Source organism: Wolffia australiana, chromosome 20, assembly GCF_029677425.1.
Source record: "Wolffia australiana isolate 7733 chromosome 20, ASM2967742v1".
NCBI classification, from domain to species: Eukaryota; Viridiplantae; Streptophyta; class Magnoliopsida; order Alismatales; family Araceae; genus Wolffia; species Wolffia australiana.
In genome coordinates, this window is record NC_135854.1 from 6,300,245 (window position 1) to 6,319,568 (window position 19,324).

At 41.0% G+C, this 19,324-nt stretch overlaps 1 protein-coding gene across 1 annotated transcript; it reads right to left on the bottom strand.

Annotated features, from left to right (window-relative positions):
* Positions 1-14,665: 14,665 nt before the first annotated feature.
* On the bottom strand, positions 14,666-18,691 carry LOC144716169 (3'(2'),5'-bisphosphate nucleotidase 1-like). Its single transcript, XM_078591242.1, has 8 exons — positions 18,424-18,691; positions 17,951-18,026; positions 17,704-17,777; positions 17,401-17,603; positions 16,613-16,817; positions 16,359-16,457; positions 15,882-16,035; positions 14,666-14,956 (listed from the first exon to the last, which is right to left on the bottom strand). The coding sequence occupies exons 1-8, from the start codon at positions 18,637-18,639 to the stop codon at positions 14,784-14,786; spliced, it is 1,200 nt and encodes a 399-aa protein (XP_078447368.1). The 5' UTR covers positions 18,640-18,691; the 3' UTR covers positions 14,666-14,783.
* Between the last annotated feature and the right edge of the window lie 633 nt (positions 18,692-19,324).

The following is a 19,324-nucleotide window of genomic DNA, read 5'->3' on the forward strand; positions in this document are numbered from 1 at the left end:
CCGCCTATCAGCAGAGTCACCAGCCCAATCTGCGTCACTGAAAATGCTCAAAGTAGGGTTAGATTGTTTATAGTAAAGTAAGCCAAGATGCTGGGTGCCTTGGGGATATCATAAGAGGTTGCGGCTGATGCATGTCGGGACAAGCCTTTCTTACAGCGTAACAAATGTGTGGACGAGTCAACGTTAGGTACTGAAGAGAGCCGACGATTTGCCGTAGAGAGTGAGGCCGGAGGGGTCATTGGCCGACTCACATGAAGATGAGGGCGCAGGAGTAACAGTTGGATTGTAGTTGAGCATATAAGCACGAGTAAGGATTGATAAAAGATAATGAGACTGAGTTAGAAGCATACCTTGAGGATGCGGAAGCAGTTGAATGGCCAAAAAATGTCGTGCAGGTCCAAGAACGCGAATAGAAAAAACTTGCAGAAGCTCGTTGAGAAGAGAGGTTACCCCGGTGCGATCCGAACCGATGACCAAAAAATTGTCCACATAGATAAGAAGATAAAGCCGAGAATGGGGAGTGATTTTAAAGAAGAGGGAGGGATCAGTTTGGGACCCAGAGAAACCAAGTCGAAAAAGGTAGGAGGAGAGTTTCATGAACCAGGCGCGAGGAGCCCACTTAAGACTGTAGAGAGACTTACGCAGCAGCGAAGGTGAGAAGGTAAGCGAGGGTGAGCAAAACCGGGCAGTGGACGCATATACACGATCTCTTGAAGATCGCCATGTAGAAATGCGTTTGAAACGACAAACTGATGAATGTGCCAAGCAGAGGTAATGGCAGTAGCAAGAAGGCGAATGGATGTAATTTTAACTATGGGACTGAAAGTGTCAGAGTAGTCGATACCTTGGGTTTGCCGGTCGCCTTGAGCGACAAGCTGCGCTTTGTAGCGTTGAGGGAATCCATCAGGGTTTAACTTGAGGCGAAAAACCCATTTACAACCAAGTGTGTGATGAGAGGGGCGAGCCGGAATGAGCGTCCAGGTGTGATTGCAGATAAGGGCCTGAAATTCGGCGATCATGGCCTGACACTACGGAAGATGGCGAGCGGCGACAGCGTAAGAGGAGGGCTTAGGGGGAACAGAGGAGGTGACAAAATGGTAGGGGGAAGATGGACTGGACGAAGGATGAGCGCAAGCGTAGATGTCAGCCAGTGTTCTAACTTGGCGGGTCAGAGTAGTGGAGAGAGGATGCGTCAATCGAGTGGGGGGAACGATTGAACGAGGTTTGAGTGAGGCGCCGATTGGTGGAGGGAGGTGGAGTGTGATGGAGATGAGGATCGGAAGGAGGGTTGGAGGTAGTTTCGGGAGAAATGGCAAAGGATTCAGAATGCCGAGGGGAGGACGGTACACTGGGTACAGGGAGAGGAATCTGTTGGGGAGATGACCTGAGAAGAACTAGCAAGGTTGGCGGGGGAGTTGAAGCCTCGGGAGGTGGATGAAGTCCTCAAATGGCGGAGGGGAATTGATGTTCATCGAACTGAACGTCGCGGGAGATGAAGATTTTGCCAATCATGAGCGACAGGCAACGATACCCATGATGATGCGGACTGTAACCAAGAAACACACCGCGTTTCGATCCCTGAGATAGATTGCGGGCTGCATAAGCCCGTAAGTGGGGAAAAAAGAGACAATCGAAGGATTTGAGGTAGTGAAGATCAGGATTACATTTATGGAGATGTTCAAACCGGGACTGATGTTCCAGAAGGGGAGATGGCAATCGGTTGATCAGGAACGTTGTTGTGGATGCTGCTTCATCCCATAATTTCGCTGAAGAGACGACTGGCTAAGTAACGAAAGAGCGGTCTCAATGATATGTCTGTGTTTCCGTTCGGTCGTCCCGCTCTGTTGGGGTGTGTGTGGACAGGACACACGATGATGAATGGCACAGTTGGGAAAATGCGTTTGGAGTGCTTGAAGTTCAACACCCCAATTGGATTGGAAGGAAATGATTTTCGAAGTGAATTGGCGTTCAACCAACGTTTGGAAACCTAAAAATGTAGGAAGGACTTCACTTTTGGTTTTTTTACTGAAAAAACCATGTAAACCTGCTGTGATCATTGATGAAAATAACGTAATACATGAAATTAAGATGAGATGCGATGGGCAGGGGACCCCACAAATCTGAATGATTTAATTCGAGAGGTTTTGTAGAATGAGAAGAAGTCGATAAATAAGGGAGTTTGTGCAAATTTGACAAGGCACATGCCGAGCAAAGATATTGTTTAGAGAGATGAGTAGAAGGCAAAAAAAAAATTTGAATTGTTTGATGTAAAACGCGAAAGGATGGATGACTGAGCCTGTGATGCCAGTTGTTTGGAGAGCATCGTTCGCCAAGAAGTGTTTGAGGACGACCGCGTGACTCACTTGGTTGAAGTTGATACATGCCCTGCTCAATGCGTCCCTGAAGGAGCACCTGTCCGGTGGATCTGTCCTTCACCAAACAATGGGTAGGATGAAACTCAAAAAATACATCATTATCAGCAGAAAATTGACATACAGATAGTAAATTTTGAGTGACGGACGGATTATGTAAGATGCGGTTTAATTTTAAATCACGAATGGGAGATTGGAGAGTAGTGTAACCAGAGGAAAGTATAGTCCGACCTGAACCATCACCGACGTAGAGTTTGTCTTGACCTGAGTAAGCTTGAGGATCGTCGAGGAGGCTTGGGTCTGAAGCGACATGGTGGGTTGCTCCGCTGTCAAGATACCAATAGGAGGAAGGAGCGACTAACGACGTGGTACTGTAAACTTGCAGGGATGACCCGGAATGAGTATCAAAATGTGGAGGTGCTCGACCGTAGGTGCTTCTTGCGTCGGAGTGAGATGGCTGAGTGTTGCAAGGATCTTGTGGAGTAAAGGTCCGGTTGAATATCTCATAGCACTCTACTATTGCACGGTGGCCCATCCTGGAGAATATTTGGCATTTCGGTGGAGGGTGCCCATTTTGTTTTTGGTTGGATCTGCCGGACCCGCGTCCATTTGACCTGCCAAAACCACCTTGACTGCGTTGTGAGTTGTCAATTTTGGTTTCACCTGAAGTTGCATTGGATGACGATGCCTGAACTTGATTTTCTACGGCTGGGAATTCAGGCGTTTCTTGCTTTGGTTGATCACAGATTAGCATAGCGTTGTGGTCCCGAAGATGAGATAGAACAGTCTCGAGTGTCATGGGAAGAGTTGCTGCTCTCGCAATGGTGACGACTGGAGAGTATTGAGGGCCTAGTTCTCGGAGAAGCGTGCGTACTGCTGTCCGTAGATCTATCTATTCTCATGAAGCAGCTAGGGCACTGTTGAGAGAACTAAACTGAGCTATGTACTCTTCCAAAGACATGCTGCCCTTGGTTTGTGTGTGAAGCTTTCCAAGAAACTCTTGGATCCTGGCTTCGGCTGACTAGGCAAAATCTTCAGCTAAGATGTCCCATGCATCTTTCGTCATTTGTGCTTCAGTCAAGCATCCAATGACTGATTCAGTCATGGATGAGAGTAGGAACGTCAGGACGTGCTGATCATAATGCCACCATTCACTTTTGGGATCTTTGGCTTCCAGAGGAGTTTCTGCCAAGATATGTGACATGAATCGATGAGATTTGAGAGTAGGTATTACTTGAGTTTTCCATATTATGTAGTTTCCTTGGTGAGCTTCGTCGAAGGAACCATTCTTGCTGGAATTCGTCTTGACGCACCGGAGATGACTGGTTTCTTCTGTGCCAGTGGAGAAGTTTCTTGTGACAACGAGTCAAAGTATTCTTCTTCTTCTTGAAGAAGTTCTTCTCTCGTAGTCTCCGGCTTGGGCTCTGATACCATGCTGAGTTGCAGGCTTGACGGAGGAACTCGAGGAAGAGAATGAGCTCTCGAGGAGCTGAAAAACACAACTTAACTAGAAGAATGGAAATGTACCAAGAGGATTGAGGTAAAGAAGAAGCGTGAGATGATTGATACAATGAGGCCTGTTTGTAGGTGTCATGAGGTAGTCGTTAGGTTAGCGTTAATGCTAACCTAACACCAGTATGATGACAGATGTGTTGGGACGAGGCGGAGCAGAAGCACGAGGCACCTCTGGGCCACGCCAAGTGGACGTGTCACCAGGCTGAGGTGTGAGTAGAGCCGAAGCATGAAGCGCCGTCGAAACATGTTTTGGCGACGATGCGTCAGTAGTTGGAGACGTGTCTCCAGAGGAAGAAGATTTAAAATATTTCGTCATCATCGTAGTCTTATCTTTAACACTAGAGGGAGAAAGAGAGAGCATGAGAGAGAGAGAGCGAGAACAAGTGAAAGAGAGATAAATAGAGAGAGAAAGAGGGTGTGAGAACATACGAAAGAGAGAGCACGTGAGAGATAGAGAGCAGGCAAGTGAGGGAGAATGAGAGGCATACCCAGAAGGGAGAAGAGAGAAAGAGGGAGAGAGCCAGAGGGAGAGAAAGAGACCACAAGAGAGAGAGAGAAAGAGAGAGAATGAGAGCACTAGAGCGATAGAGAACAGGCGAGTGAGAGAGACAAAGGGAGAGAATGAGAGCACTAGAGCGATAGTGAACAAGCGAGTGAGAGAGAGGGGACAAATAAGAGCATTTGAGAGAGAGAACAAGTGAGAGAGAAAGAGAGAGAATAAGCAATAGATAGAAAGGGAGACAAACAAGAGAGAGAGGACACGAGGGAGACAGAGAGAACAAGAGAGAGAGAGAGAGAAAGAAAGGGAGAGAACAAGATAGAGAGCAGGAGAGAACAAGAGAGAGAGAGAGAGCACGAGGGAGAGAGATTGCGAGTGTTGGGGATTTGTCAGCCACCCACCCCGCGAATGCGGGAGAGGCGGGGCTTAACTAGTCAAAGCCCCAATAAGAGAGGTGCACGGGAATCAAGGTGCGCCCTCCCCGCTTGTCCTTTTGCGAGGAAATGGCGCATTTGGGGCCCATTTCTTTCTTATTTAACGGGGCTTAACCCCCTTGAACCCTAATCTGTTTTCACAGTCGTTAAGGGTATTTTCTGTTTATTCTTCTTGTCTCTTCCTCTCTACTCTATCTCTCTCACTTGCTATTGTCTTCATCACTCTTTGGTGGTTACTCCCTTGTCCTGGGAGTTCAAGGAAGATGTTTTCTACTGCATCACAAAACAAGCCAGTGCCCTGCCTCGAGAGCCTTGGACGTTGACGTCACGCTGGTGATATAAGGAGGTTCTTATTATCTATCTATATACGCCGACATGTTCATCTTGTCTGAGTTGTTATATTCTGCATTTATACAGTAGAATCTTGGGTTTGGATTTCTTACATCAAGTTATTTCTTCAATACAGAGAGAAAAAGTGAGCGAACGTGAGAGAGAGAGAGAGAGAACGAACAAGAGACAGAGTGAGTGAGGTCACGTGAGAGGTTGTTTTCTTCTCAAACTGTTTGTTTACGTTCGAATAGTTCGAATAAAATATGATAGATTTCGATTTTTCAAACGAAATCGAACAAAAAATCTAGATCAAACTCGATCTAAGACCTTTTTTGATCGAAAGATTCGAAGTCTTCCAATCGGATATCATTTTGAAAAATTTGATTAAAACAATTAAGTAAAAATGTCATCAAATCAGGGGTAATCAGGAGATAATCACTGGTGCCTAGACAGTGAAGTTCACGAGGGACGCATGGACTACAGAGAATAGTTGTGACTTGTTAAGCATAAACGGTCACTGGGTGGATGCCAAGGGGGATAGACCAGATGGAGACCACATGGACTATGTGACTCTTTTGTCTGTTGAGAAGCTGGATACAAAAAATCATAAATTGATGGATATTGTGGCCCAGGTGATGGAGATGAAGTAGGATGTATATCAGACACTTTTGTGGGAGAATCATTCTGCCATGGGGGCAACTATATTGGATCATGAATTATGAACTATATCAGAGGTCTTCTACACCATAAACTACCACTATTGTCCAGTAGAAGCGAACAATCAGTTATCAGAGGAAGTATTATAAAGGAAAAATTGGTGAAGGCTGGCAGCAAGAGAAAAGATGAACGTTACCATTCCAAATTATCACCAAATCAACATGTGCATCTCACTGGGACAGTAGTTTTCTCACAAGGGCAACCATACATTCCTTAGACTCTCCTCTACTACGAGTACTTCTAATGGTGTCTGTGATAAGAGCACCATTGGAACGAGTGTTCCTCTTCATGCTAGTTGTTCTAACGTGCTAATGTGCATTTGAGTGCCACCATTCAGTTAACAAATATAAAACTGGATATTTAATTGTGATATCGAAGAAGGATTTATTTTATCATCTTGACTTAGTGTTATATCAGACAATGGATAATGTGACTTTTCCATTCTAATGAGGTCTGTTATTCATCGACATCCCCCAGTTTTTTGTGTTTTTCATGTCCCGATATCAAATAATGGAAACGGATATTGGGTAATGAAATATATCCATAAACAAAACTATGGTTGTATTTTATATTTAAATGGGTATTCCAGTATTGGTAAAACCTAAGTTAACTTACTATTTCATTGAAGCAAGCTGGGGCGAATGACGAGCAACAAGTGATTGGTGACAAGCGGCAGTTAGGCAGCAAGGGACATGTGGTAGAGATGTGACTGGCAGTGAGGCAATCTTTGATGGAGAGGCAATTGGAAGTGGTGTGGAGCTGGATGATGGTGAGGCCACTGAGCCAGCGAGGTGACTAGGTAATGGTGAGGTGACCAACAGCAGATCTAACCAAGGTTCAGCCTTCTCAACTTTGCAATGTCCCATTTTCGTTAACACTATTATGTTATATCCATCATCCACATCGTCATCATATCATCACATCACATCAGATCCTATCATTTCTATAAAGTCTTATGTCATTCCTATCACCATGTTTTATCATCATGTCATTATCCCACTTACAAATGTATTTATGTCCTCCAAAACTTATCAATCTCTATTTCTATCTTCTTATCTTCTCATCGTCACTTCATCCTCCATCCCTCTCTTTCAAATTCTATCTATTATATCACTACATCCTATCTATTGTCCTTTATATTAATCCCTCATCTCTCTAACTCATCTTTTATAAATATATTTTCTCATTTTTTGTTGAGATTTAATATAACAAGAGTCGTAATCACCATTCCTTCAGCACATGATCCTTACCCATCAGAAACTAGCCATGTTTTTTTTAACCTTTTTATAAATTTATTTATTCAGTTCAAAACACAACGTCAATAACCACATAAAATAAAATCCTAAATTTTAGTTTATGAACTAGCCCCTCCCCAATGTGGGTGTTGTTTCACGGCCTCTTTGGTGCATAGTACATAGGGAGGTGTTGAAGTCATTCCAACGAAGCTGGTGATGTTCTTTTTGTAGTGTGTTCAATATGGAAGGCTTAATTCACCCAGGCCCTTGACAGTCATTGTTGATGGGCCATGTATGTCTCACTTTTGTCTTGGATAGTTGGTCGTACAACAAGGAGAATATGTCAACCCTATGCCACCACCTTTGAGCAGGATGCATCATCAACTATTTTTCCCTAGAAAAATGGCTTACGTGTTGTAATAGCAAGAATTTTATCCTTGTTATACAGAAACTTCTCATAGTTATTTAATTTTTCAGTGCATTATGATGCCTGTAGTTGTGATGCTTGGTCATCTTGGGGCATCTAACTCCAACTGAAGAATGTGCATTAAGTGACCCATGGCATGATGTTGTCTAGGTGTTCCATTCGTGCATGCACTAGGAGGAGGACATAATATACAAATAAGTTCATCGAACAGTGTTTTTGATTTTTTTTTGTACACTGACATTTCAAGAGGAAGGAAAACTCCGTAACTAGCTCCTATTCTTCTTGAGAGATTATTTTATGCTTCCTACTATTGTAACCAGTCCCTACACTAATTTACTTGATAATAGCTTCCTCTAGTATCTAGGAGGGCTTCATTGTGTCAGGTAGTCAAGCAGAAGTAATTTTAGCTTCAATTTAGCATCTTATACATATATACAAAATCTAGTTTTCACTTTATTGATTGATGAATATCCCAAATAATTGTTCTACCTTGGCCAACGTCTCACATAGAGATTTGGCATGTCACTCCAATGAGTCTTCCATGTTTGATCCCACGTCCAGATCAGAGTCATTTTCATAAAGTTTGGTAGTCATCCTAACATTGCTCTCTTCCTCCATTGTGGGTGCCATAGTATGGATAACAAAACCCTTCAGTGTTGATTGAACTACCATGTGTACTACATGTGATGCACAAAATGTGTTGTTTGGTGTTGAACCCCATATTTTTGTTGTGTAATTTTCTTTTTAATATGAGTAATATTCTTTTGTTGGTTAATGCATTTTTTGTCATCACAATGCATACATGTAATGGAGATCATGTAGGGAAAAAACTCGTTGTAATTTCTACATTCTGCAGAAGCACATATTGACCTTTGACTCTATACCAAACTCCAATAAGTCATAGAGGATCCCAACCATTGATCATCATCATGCATTTATTAGAGCATAAATATCTCATGGACACATTCACGATACTTCCAAAGGCATTGGTCCAATGAATGGTTATCCCAATAGGCTACATCTGTTTGTGACTGATGTAGGCTCAATATTTGTTAGAACCTGCATGATATCCACCCTCATCTTGTCAAACAACTTCATCGTTGATGACTTGATGACTCATGAAGTTGGAGGGTCCACCTCAGTTTGCATGACATATCACAAAGTTTTCTTCTATGAATTCTTGTCGACCCAATGCCTCATTAAGTTAGTGTGATAAAAAAATTAGGAATGACGTCCTTCATCTCTTCAGGTGTTTCAACATTTAATAGATACCTTCTACTTTAGAGACTTCATGCTACCACTGCTTGTCATGTGGCTAAACTTGCCAGGGAAAATTCATAGTTTAGCAGCGCACTGGCCTTGATCTTGTTTAACAAGTCAAGCAGATTTTGTCTATTTTAAGGAAAGGCTTTAAGTATATTATAGTTTGAAGGAGTGAAATCGGAATCTTGAGAGACAATATTGTGTACTATAAAGCCAAGAAAATTTATAGAGTCGGCTGTGCTTGGCTGCATGCATAGACTAAGTGATCTAGTGCTTGGCCATTATATCAGCGATGGCAGCAAGGCACCGTGTCGAAAATATCTGGTCATCTCTTCCAACCTACGGCTAGAATGTAAATTCCACTTGTTGCACTACGTGCATGTGGCAGCAAAGGATGCGATCTAATGCCTCTGTCAGATCTGACACCATATTTAGCATCTGCAGGCTGTGGTGCCAATTACAAGGCCTCTTCACCAGGCATCGATACAACCCACGTCACGCAATGCTTCTCAAAAAGGCCAGCATCAGCTCTACATATGTTCTTACCAAGGACCATGATGGGCATAGAGCACATATATCCCACCATTGGCCATGACATACCCATCATTACAATAGAAAACCAAGCACGTGTGCAGACTTGCTTCATGTGCAATACAATGTTGGTTGCCACCGTCGGGAAGAGTGTGCCTAGGATTGGTGTTTTTGTATACTACTAGCAAGATGTAACATTTATGTGGGATGCATCTACGAGTGCGTCAAGATGGTCAATCATCATCAAAACAACGCCACCCAAGCGTGTACCTATGGGCACCTGTGGCTCTATCACACCAGCGAGACTGCATGTGTTGATGTTGGGTGCATTAACATCTGTTGTTGCGGTTTTAGTCTGTTTTGTTTACGGTCTGAACTGGCCCTTGGACTTGATTCTTGGTTACCTGACGCGCAAAGAGAAGAGGCAGCCAGAAATCGGCTCACTCTTTGTGGAATGGGCGAGAGTGCGAGAGATCTAGAGAGAGAAAGAGAGGCGAGATGGAGAGATGAACGAAACGAGCCTCGTACAGTTTCATTGCCGCTTCAACCCTTCCCCCGCCATCATCGCTGTGCATCTCGATTTCCTATGTTGAACATATTTAGGCCGTTCTCCCTAAATATCTAGTTAGTTTAGATGGCCATGGAGTAATTCAAGGGGGGTGAATTAGGTTTTCTATTATTATTATATTTTTTAATTAGCGTAAGGTTTAATTACCTCATTTATGAGGTAAAGGAAATGGGAGACACAAATATTTTTTTAGACAGCTTAGATTAATCTTTAATGTTGTTCGGGGGTATCCATTGCGAGGTGATGATGTGACCTAATCGAGTTTGTGTGTAGCCCCCTAGAAAATCACTTGGAAGTAGAGCAGGACAAGGATATTAAGAAAGAAGAAAAGGCCGATGAAGCTTTGTCGTCCTCAACCCTAAAAGACTTCCACGGAATGACGTTGCTTGATCTATTTCGGCTTGGTCATCAAAGCCTTCTTCTTTTGGCCCCAAAGCTTTAACCTGAGTGATCACAAAAATCTAGCAATAACAGAATATTTTTGAATAATGTATTCTCTTGAACAGCACTTAGTATTGATGGCTGCTTAAAAGAGTATTTAAGACACGGATCACTTTTAAGTATTTCAACAAGAATATTTTTATGTTAAAATATTTACTTCAGAGATAAAATTTCATAAATATAATTACGACCTCCCTTCAGTAATACCTCCTTGTTTGTGGTCATTCTTTCTTTAGTCTTCTTCTCCACAAATTTCTTTGGATGAAATTCTTGATTTGTGTTTGACCTTTGACACTTAAAACTCAAATATATATTTCAATCCTGCACCAAATGTGATGATTTTACTTGGAATAGTTTTGCAACACAATTTTGCTCAACTACTATCTCACAAAAAGTTTTCAAAACCAACTCAGACAAATCTCTAGAGATCAATCTTTCCATGTCCTTAGTTTACAGCCCAATCCCTCCGTGTCCGACTTTTAATCTCTATAACTCTTTCTAAACTCAACCAAATGATACAATACTAAGTTTTTTAGTTTTTTATGGATGTTATCAACAATTTATATGTTGAACAAAAGCTCAGAATTAGTATGAAAGTTATTCTAAAGGTTGTAAACTTATCACAGAGTGGAGGAAGTGCGAAGATTGGATGCCATCCTTCTTTCCTTTGAATCATAAAATACCATACACAGAAAACATGATTCCAAGTTCTATGGACTTGTATTTATGTCAGAAAAAATGATCTCTTCAAAGCATGTTCAAATAGTGCTTTATAATTTCTCCAGAAATTGAGAGATCTCTCTAGCATCTGAACTATAATTTTTGAAGGAAAAGGAGAAGGTCGTTTGAAATTAGGGCTCAAAACTGTATGTATAGAATTAGAATTAGAATTCACCATTAGATACTTGGAGATAGTAATTAGTATTTTGAACAAGTTATTCAACAAATCAAATGAAGAAAAATTTACACAAAATATTTAAAGAGTATTAGAAAATATGTTTGTCTTCATGTCATAGAAACTACAAGTCCCAAGTACATCATTCACATTGTTCAGCGTATGGTCAAACTAAGTAGCCTTTTAATATAACTATAGCTCTTCTTTTATCTTCACTTACAATCAGTCAACTAGTTGATCGAAAGCCTATTGTGCTTTGATCACAACCCTTACTGAAGCATGCATTATTTTGAACATTCATCAAAACACATATTAAAGCACTGCGTTAAAATGCCCTTAAAGCTTAATCTTCAATCTCCCCATTATTTATGAATTTCAAAACATACCACAACACTCATATTTTTTTCTCCCCCTTTTTGAAAATGATAGAAAATATCAGGATAGCTCCCCCTAAGTTCTAGCTCCCCCTACATTCTAGCTCCCCCAACATTCTATATCCCCCTAACAAATAGCCTGCATACCCCAGATATTCTCATCAGCAAGGGAAAGTCAAATTGGAGATCAACAAATAGGGAAAGATTCAATACAACAATAATAATGTTTTAGACATGAATTTGGGAGAATCCACGAAAAAAAAGAAAAACAAATACTTGCTTTGTGTATGAATTACGGCAAGAAGAATTGATATAGTTTAATACATTTAATAAGTGAAAGAAATCAAAAACTTTTATATGAGTATATTAAAAACTAAAAATCCATGTATATCACGAGTAGAGTCCCCAAGAGTCTCAGTTTAATGTGATCCTTAAGAGGAGTAGGACCATCAAATTTGATGTCTTTTCCTTAATGGATCTAAACAAAACGTAGATAAAAAAATTGTGGATGGCAGTCATTATAAATCTCTATCATGAGTCATGCCTTTCTCTCTCCGTAGAGTGTTAAACCGATCTTTACTTAAAGGTTTAGTGAAGGTGTCTGCAAGTTGATGTTCAGTAGATATGAAGTGAAAATCAATGTCACCTCTATTGATATAAGATCTTTAATGAAGTGATGCTTCACTCCAATGTGCTTCGTTCGTGAATGCATGATGGAGTTATTGGCCAAATTTATGGTACTTGTATTGTCGCACATTTTAGGTATTTTGTTCAATGTAACCCCATAATCTTCAAAGTTCTACCTAACCCGTAGAGTTTGAGTGCAACATCGTCCACCTGCTATATATTCAGCCTCAGCTGTGGATAAAGCTATTGAGTTTTGCTTTTTAGAGGTCCATGATATGAGGCAACCCCCAAGAAATGCACAAGTACTGCATGTGCTTTTCTTATCAACTTTACATCCTGCACAGTCTGAATCACAGAATTTGATCAATATCAAATATTGATTCTTAGGGTACCAAATCCTGTCCCTTTGAGGTACTGTAATATTTTCTTCACTGCTTTTAGATGGAATTTGTTGGGATCACTTTGAAACCTAGCACAAAGGCATTAGTTAAAAAGTATGTCTGGTCGGCTAGCTGTCAAGTATAGTAGGGATCCAACCATTCTTATATACATCCATTTGTCAATACTTTGACCAATGATGTCTATGTCCAGCTTAGTACTTGGATTCATGGGAGTGCCTTTTGCTTGGCAATCCTCTACTTGAAACTTTTTCAAAAGTTATTTAGTATACTGTTCTTGGCATATAAAGATGTCATTTTGCTTTTTGTAGAATTTTAAGTTTGAGGAAATAGCTTAGTTCTCCCATTAGACTCATCCCAAATTCATTTTGCATGAGCCGTGAAAATGCTTTGCATAACTTTAGATTCATAGATCCAAATATAATATTATCAATGTAGATTTGGACTAATATCAAGTCCTTTCCTTCTCTCTTAATAAAGAGAGTGGTATCTACACTGCCTCTCTTGTAGCCATGTGAAGTTAAGTATGTACTCACCTTCTCATACCAGGCTCTAGGTGTTTGCTTAAGACCATATAGGGCTTTATGTAGCTTTAGGACCCAGTCAGGTTTCGCTAGATCTTCAAAACCTGGTGGTTGCTTCACATATACTTCTTACTGAATCTCTCCATTTAGAAAGACACTCTTCACATCCCTTTGGAATAATGAGATAATGATGAGACAATGACCACTTGATGATCTGATGGTTCTGATAGAGGATGATGTCATCATCATCTATACATGATTGTCATTCTATAGACCAAACCCAAACCAACACATACCTCGGCTAAGGAATTGGAGAGATCATGAGAGTAGTGGGCAGCTTTGAATTGACTCAGAGAAGGATGCCAGGGCAGGATCCTCTACAGTATTGAAACAAACCTAGAATTAAGCAGCTAGACGCGGAATGTTTCTATTATAAAATATGAACAACTTGAAATATGTTCATATTTCAAGTATTAAAATATGTTTCTAATACAGTATTAAAATATGTTCATATAAAAATATGAACAACTTGACCGTTCATCATTTAATTGATGGTAGGAATCATGATGTAGGTCCTTATCAAGGAGGATATTTTGGGAGAAGGTTTTGAAATAATTAAAATGGAGGAGATGGTGATGGGTTGAATAAAGCTGGAACTCAATTATTCATTCTCGGGTGCCTTCCTAAAGAGAAGGATACCACTGTTGAAAGTGAAACGTTCATGGAGGGAAAATAGCAAAATACACCAAGCACGTAAGGATAGAAATACCCCAAGGTCGGTTGGGGATTGTATCTACATAATTGATTGTCACCAACCAATCTCATTTCCAAAAAACAGCAAGATTATGAGATCAAAAAAAATATCTTACAACTTTCAGATTCCTATGCAATCACTGATACATTTGTCTGTTTAGAACCATCTAAACGCTCCAAATGTCTTTGCCAATAGTTGCAGAGAAAAGCCACATCTTTTATCCACTTGTACTATGATTCTCTAGAATAATGACAGATTGAACTGGGAAATTAGGGCAGACAGCAACCCTGAGCATGACTTTTCCTTCTTTCAAGCAGGGCTACTCCTATCGCATACTGATCTCCCCTTAAAAATATGTGAGGTATCCGACCCAGAGATCAACTGGGTATCCTTCAATGAGCATGACAGATAAGGACAATAGAGGAATTATGAGAAATTGGTCAAAAGAAAGGAGGATGAGAGAGAGAGAGAGCAAAGGAGAGAAAAGAGAGAAAAATAGCAGGGGAGAGGGAGCAAAAGAGAGAAGCAGAGGTGAAAGGAATAGAGTAGGCCATAGAGTGAGACCAAAAGAAGAGAGTGATAAATAGACATAACAGGAGGGCAGTGGAGAGACAAGAAGACCGAGAGAGAAATAGCAAAAGAGCAAGAAAGTGAGAGGGATAACTGATCAGATAGATAGATATTAAGCAAGAGAAAGAAATCTAGAGAGAGAGAGGGACAGATATAGAAAGAGCAACCAGAAAGAGATATAGAGATAGAGAGACAGCAAGAGTGAGATATCATACAGGAAGCCACAATAATTCGTTGTCTTCTTGAAAAACCAGACAACAAGAAAGATTTGTCTCATGATGCATCAGAGAGAGAGAGAGAGGGGGGCGTTCAGAGACGTCCAACAGAATCAAAATTCTCTGTTAATGACGCTTGAACAGCATGGAGGACAGCGGGCATCAACTTTGGGTTTGCGGAGACGATGCCCGTGTCAAGATCAAGGTACCTTCCCTTGGAGAAATCCAAGGGCTTCCCTGCTGCATCTGTCACTACCCCCCCTGCCTCTGCACAATGACATTAAAGCATTCCACTGTCAGCAGTCCACAAAATCTCTCTCTCTCTGAAACGAGGTTCTTGCCCTTACAAAGTCCAAACTAAAAATACAGTGAATTTGTCAGTTGAAGATGATTACAACCAATCATTGATTAGACATCAAACATAGGACTTCTCTGTTCATATGTCTACCACTGGGTTTCCAGCAGAGCACCATTCCAGTTTCTGGAAGTGTTGCAATGGCTAAACATATTAAGAAAGCTAAGATGACACGAAAGGTCATTCTGTCAGAGCTCTCTAACAGTGTGTCTGTCTGACTATCTATCAGTCTTTCTACCGTCCTACCAACTGATCTTTCTCTCTTTTTTACCATTATTTATAGGACAGTTGTTAACCAATATATCTCTCTATCTACCTACCTGTTTATCTTTTTTACTATCTTTCCATCTACCTGTCGATCTACTTACCTATCTACCTGTCTATCTATCTACCCGTCTATCTACCTACCAACCTTCCTGTCAATCTTTTTCACTATCTGTTAATCTATCAACCCATCTATCTACAAACTCGTCTATCTATCTACCAACCAACCTGTCTATCTTTTTCACTATCTGTCAATCTATCAACCCATCTATCTACAAAGTTGTCTATCAATCTAGCAACCATTTGTCTATCTTTTTCACTATCTGTCAATCTATCAACCCATCTATCTACAAACTCGTCTATCTACCAACTGATCAACCCATCTATCCCATTTACTATCTGTCTATCTACCCCTTTATTTACCTACATACATTACTACCTATATATCAACTTATCTATCATTTATCTACCTATCTTACCTACCAATCTTACCTGCCTACCTACCCACCCACCCACCTCCCTCAAAGGGCCAAAATATTGCCGATAAAGGAAAGGAAAATTAAATCGTCAAACCTGTGACGACAATTGATCCAGCAGCATGGTCCCAAATCTTCTCACGGTATCCTTTGCGAGGAAAACGAAGGTAGATGGCCCCATCGCCTCTTGCTAGCGCCCCATACTTAGCCTGGCTGTCGATCCTCACTGGCGGAGCTTTGACTCCTAGTCTCTACAACAGTCGAATTCAGCGGTTATCAAAGGTAGATGAAGGCTTCATATTCAAGATCCACACTAGGGTCGGCGGACGATGATGAATTTTTTATCATCATCCAGTTTGGTCTTGAACGAATGATGGTGACCATGACAACATCAGATGCTCTATATTTATATTGGGAATCGATGGATGACAATGAGGATAACATTCGTCTAGATTTATAATTGATGAAAATGATGGCACTAATCGCACTTAGAAACCAAAGGATGATGGCAATGATGATTTCATCTTCCGCCTGTGCTTGACATCATTGACTCCAAACTATAGTCCATACATACCTTGGCTATGGAACTGGAAAGGTCATGAGAGGAATGGGCAGCTTCGAATGACTCAAAGAAGGATGCCTCTGCAGGGTCCTCAACAGCGCTGACGTGAACCTGAATTTAAGCAATCCAATAGATAATTGTTTCTAATAGACAGTAGATTGAAAATGGTTACTAGGCCCTTAATTTAATTAATTAATACCAACCAGTTCTGATTTCTCAAAATATCAAGATTACTGGACAAAGCAATCTTTGTGAAAGACGAATACCTTTGCCTGCTTAGAGCCATCTAGAAGCTCCAGGTAGGCGCCCTCCCCAATCTTAGCAGAGAAGAGACACCCGCTTTCTCCACTGTAATTATCTTGAACATTGACTCCGTCAAATGGGAGATTAGGGCAGCCAAGGACCCCAAGAACGACATTTCCCTCGTCAAGCAGGGCTAGTGCTATCGCATACTGATCTCCCCTCAAAAACCTGTCAGGTATTGGACACAGATATTAGTGATTGCCGACGCCAAAGATGATGACAAGAGGACCGTGGCACGTTGTCATCGAACCCATCATTCATCATGCTAGGATGACAATGACAAAATTATCATTGCCATTGTCTCTCATCAACAGATATGATGACAATGACGACGACGATTTTGTCTCATCATCACTCCTCATCAGTCTCCCTCTGGTACCCTCACTCAAAGGATAAGAGACAATGACAAAATTTTCAATACCAAAGTCATGTCTAGGACGAGGATGAGGACAACAATGAAAAAGTTGTAATCGCCACTCAAGATGTAGAAAAAACTGTCTATGATGATTTTTTCAGCAAGCATTACCAGAGATCAACTTGGTATCTCACCTGCCAGGTGAACCACAAAGGGACAGGACAAGATAACAATGAGATAGTTGCAAAGGTAACAACATGGTCTGAGCAATTATAATTTCAAATCTCACATCGTAAACGATACTTGTGAAGTATCTGTCTATTGCTGAATGGTTCAAAAAAAAAATCTGTCTATTGCTGACAGGAAATTGAGGGTATTAAAAGCCATGAAACTCACCCCTTTGTCCCATCGATGGGGTCCAAGACCCAGTGTTGCCCTGAAGGGCCGCCTTCTGACTTGCCTCTGTCAATAGCCACTAAAATATCTTCTGGTTTCAAGGATACTCGGTATGTACCATCTTCGGATAAAGTATCATTCACTAGTTCAGTAATGCGGTTTAAAGTTTCTCGGGCACTATCTTTCCTCAGATCACCTGAATCCTAGAGAAATAACTCCATGAGTTTTTGCACTGAATGATTATTCCATAAATATCAGTAACAAAATGTTAATATCAGTAACAATATGGGTTCAGTTTATCACCTCCTCAGCCACCAGAGAAAAAGATGAGGTTGAAAGTTCTTTCTCAAGAACGAAGCTAACCACCGCCTGCGACCCTGAAAAACGTAGAATAACAAGGTACGACAAAAAATAAATAATTCTATCAATTTGTAATTGTTTCCATCGCATTTAGGAACGTATAAGTGTCTCACTTGAACTTCTTCAAGGCTCAATTACATTACCACATCGATTCCCAACCTAGACAAACGTAATCGAATTATTTACTTACCATAGTCCGCCACAGTGACTGGGCTTTGATCTGATTTTGATTGGACATCCGGCTGCAGTAAGACCTTCTGTACAGACTGAAACGATGAAGAAAAAATTTGGACAAGCTGAAACTTGGAATGGGTGGAATCTTGAACTCGGAAATTTATCAAAATGAAACATCATAGTCATGTAGCCAACATTAAATCAGAATGCGGATTGAAACTTGAAATGGGTGCAGTGATTACTAGGGTTTTTTATTAAGAGTTTGATGAATGATTTACAAAAAAGAGGACGGTTCATGAAATCCTTTCAATCGAATGAACCGTTCTCAGTTTAAACATATCTTGTATGTAATTCCTACAATGAAGAAAATCAAAAAAAAAAAATGAACACCCATAGGGATAACGCCGTGTAACATTAATCTTTTCCCCAAAACCCATCGGTTTTGAATGCAGAAAACCAAAACCTGAAAAGCCATCAATAAAAAGGTACCTTGCAGAGGCGGGCGGCAAGTGCGGCCGCTTTCTTTGCTATTTCGAGCTCTCTCTCGTACGCCATTGAAGACGTTGCGGAAGTTCTTGAACTCCCAATTCGGCGACGACAACGAACACTGCTCAGAGAAGAATTGCTCAATCTGAAACGTACTAGATCTCTTCTTGCAGGGAAATTCCTCGCGAGATACGGCAGACTGGCAGAGATCGTTCCCATTTCCCCGATTCGCTGATCTTCTCTTTCTATCACTCTCTTCGTCGGACGAGAAGAGAATTTTTTAAATTTTAAAATTAAATTATTTGTCATTCATCGGGTTTTAATATTTATTAGATTGAGATATTTTAAAATATATTGAGCCTGCGGATATTTACAAGAATTTTAATTTTATACGGCTCAGAACTAAAATTTTATCTTATTTTTGGATAAAAATCTATGAATAAAATTGGTTGACTGACACGTGGATGATAACGTCATCCTCCACCATTGCACCCAAGCTTAGGCACCCCAAGACATGATGGAAAATCTGTCCCGGAGACCGTCACGGCGATGGGAGACGTGACGAGTTGCCTAAATAATGGTGATGCGACGGATGACTAGTGGTTCCGGACGATTGATGTGATGGGGCATTATCCCCGCCACGAAGTTCTCTTCACACGTTCACACGAGATGTGATGAGTTTCCTCGATGATGATATGATGTGATGGATGACGAGGGGTCGGGATGGTTGACGTGACGGGACATTGTGCCTCTAAGAAGCTCTATGCACTAGTTCACAGGCAGGTCTGGGAGCGCAGTGACGGGAGATGTGATGAATTGTCTGGATGATGATATGATGTGATGGATGACGAGGGGTCGGGATGGTTGACGTGACGGGACATTGTGCCTCTAAGAAGCTCTATGC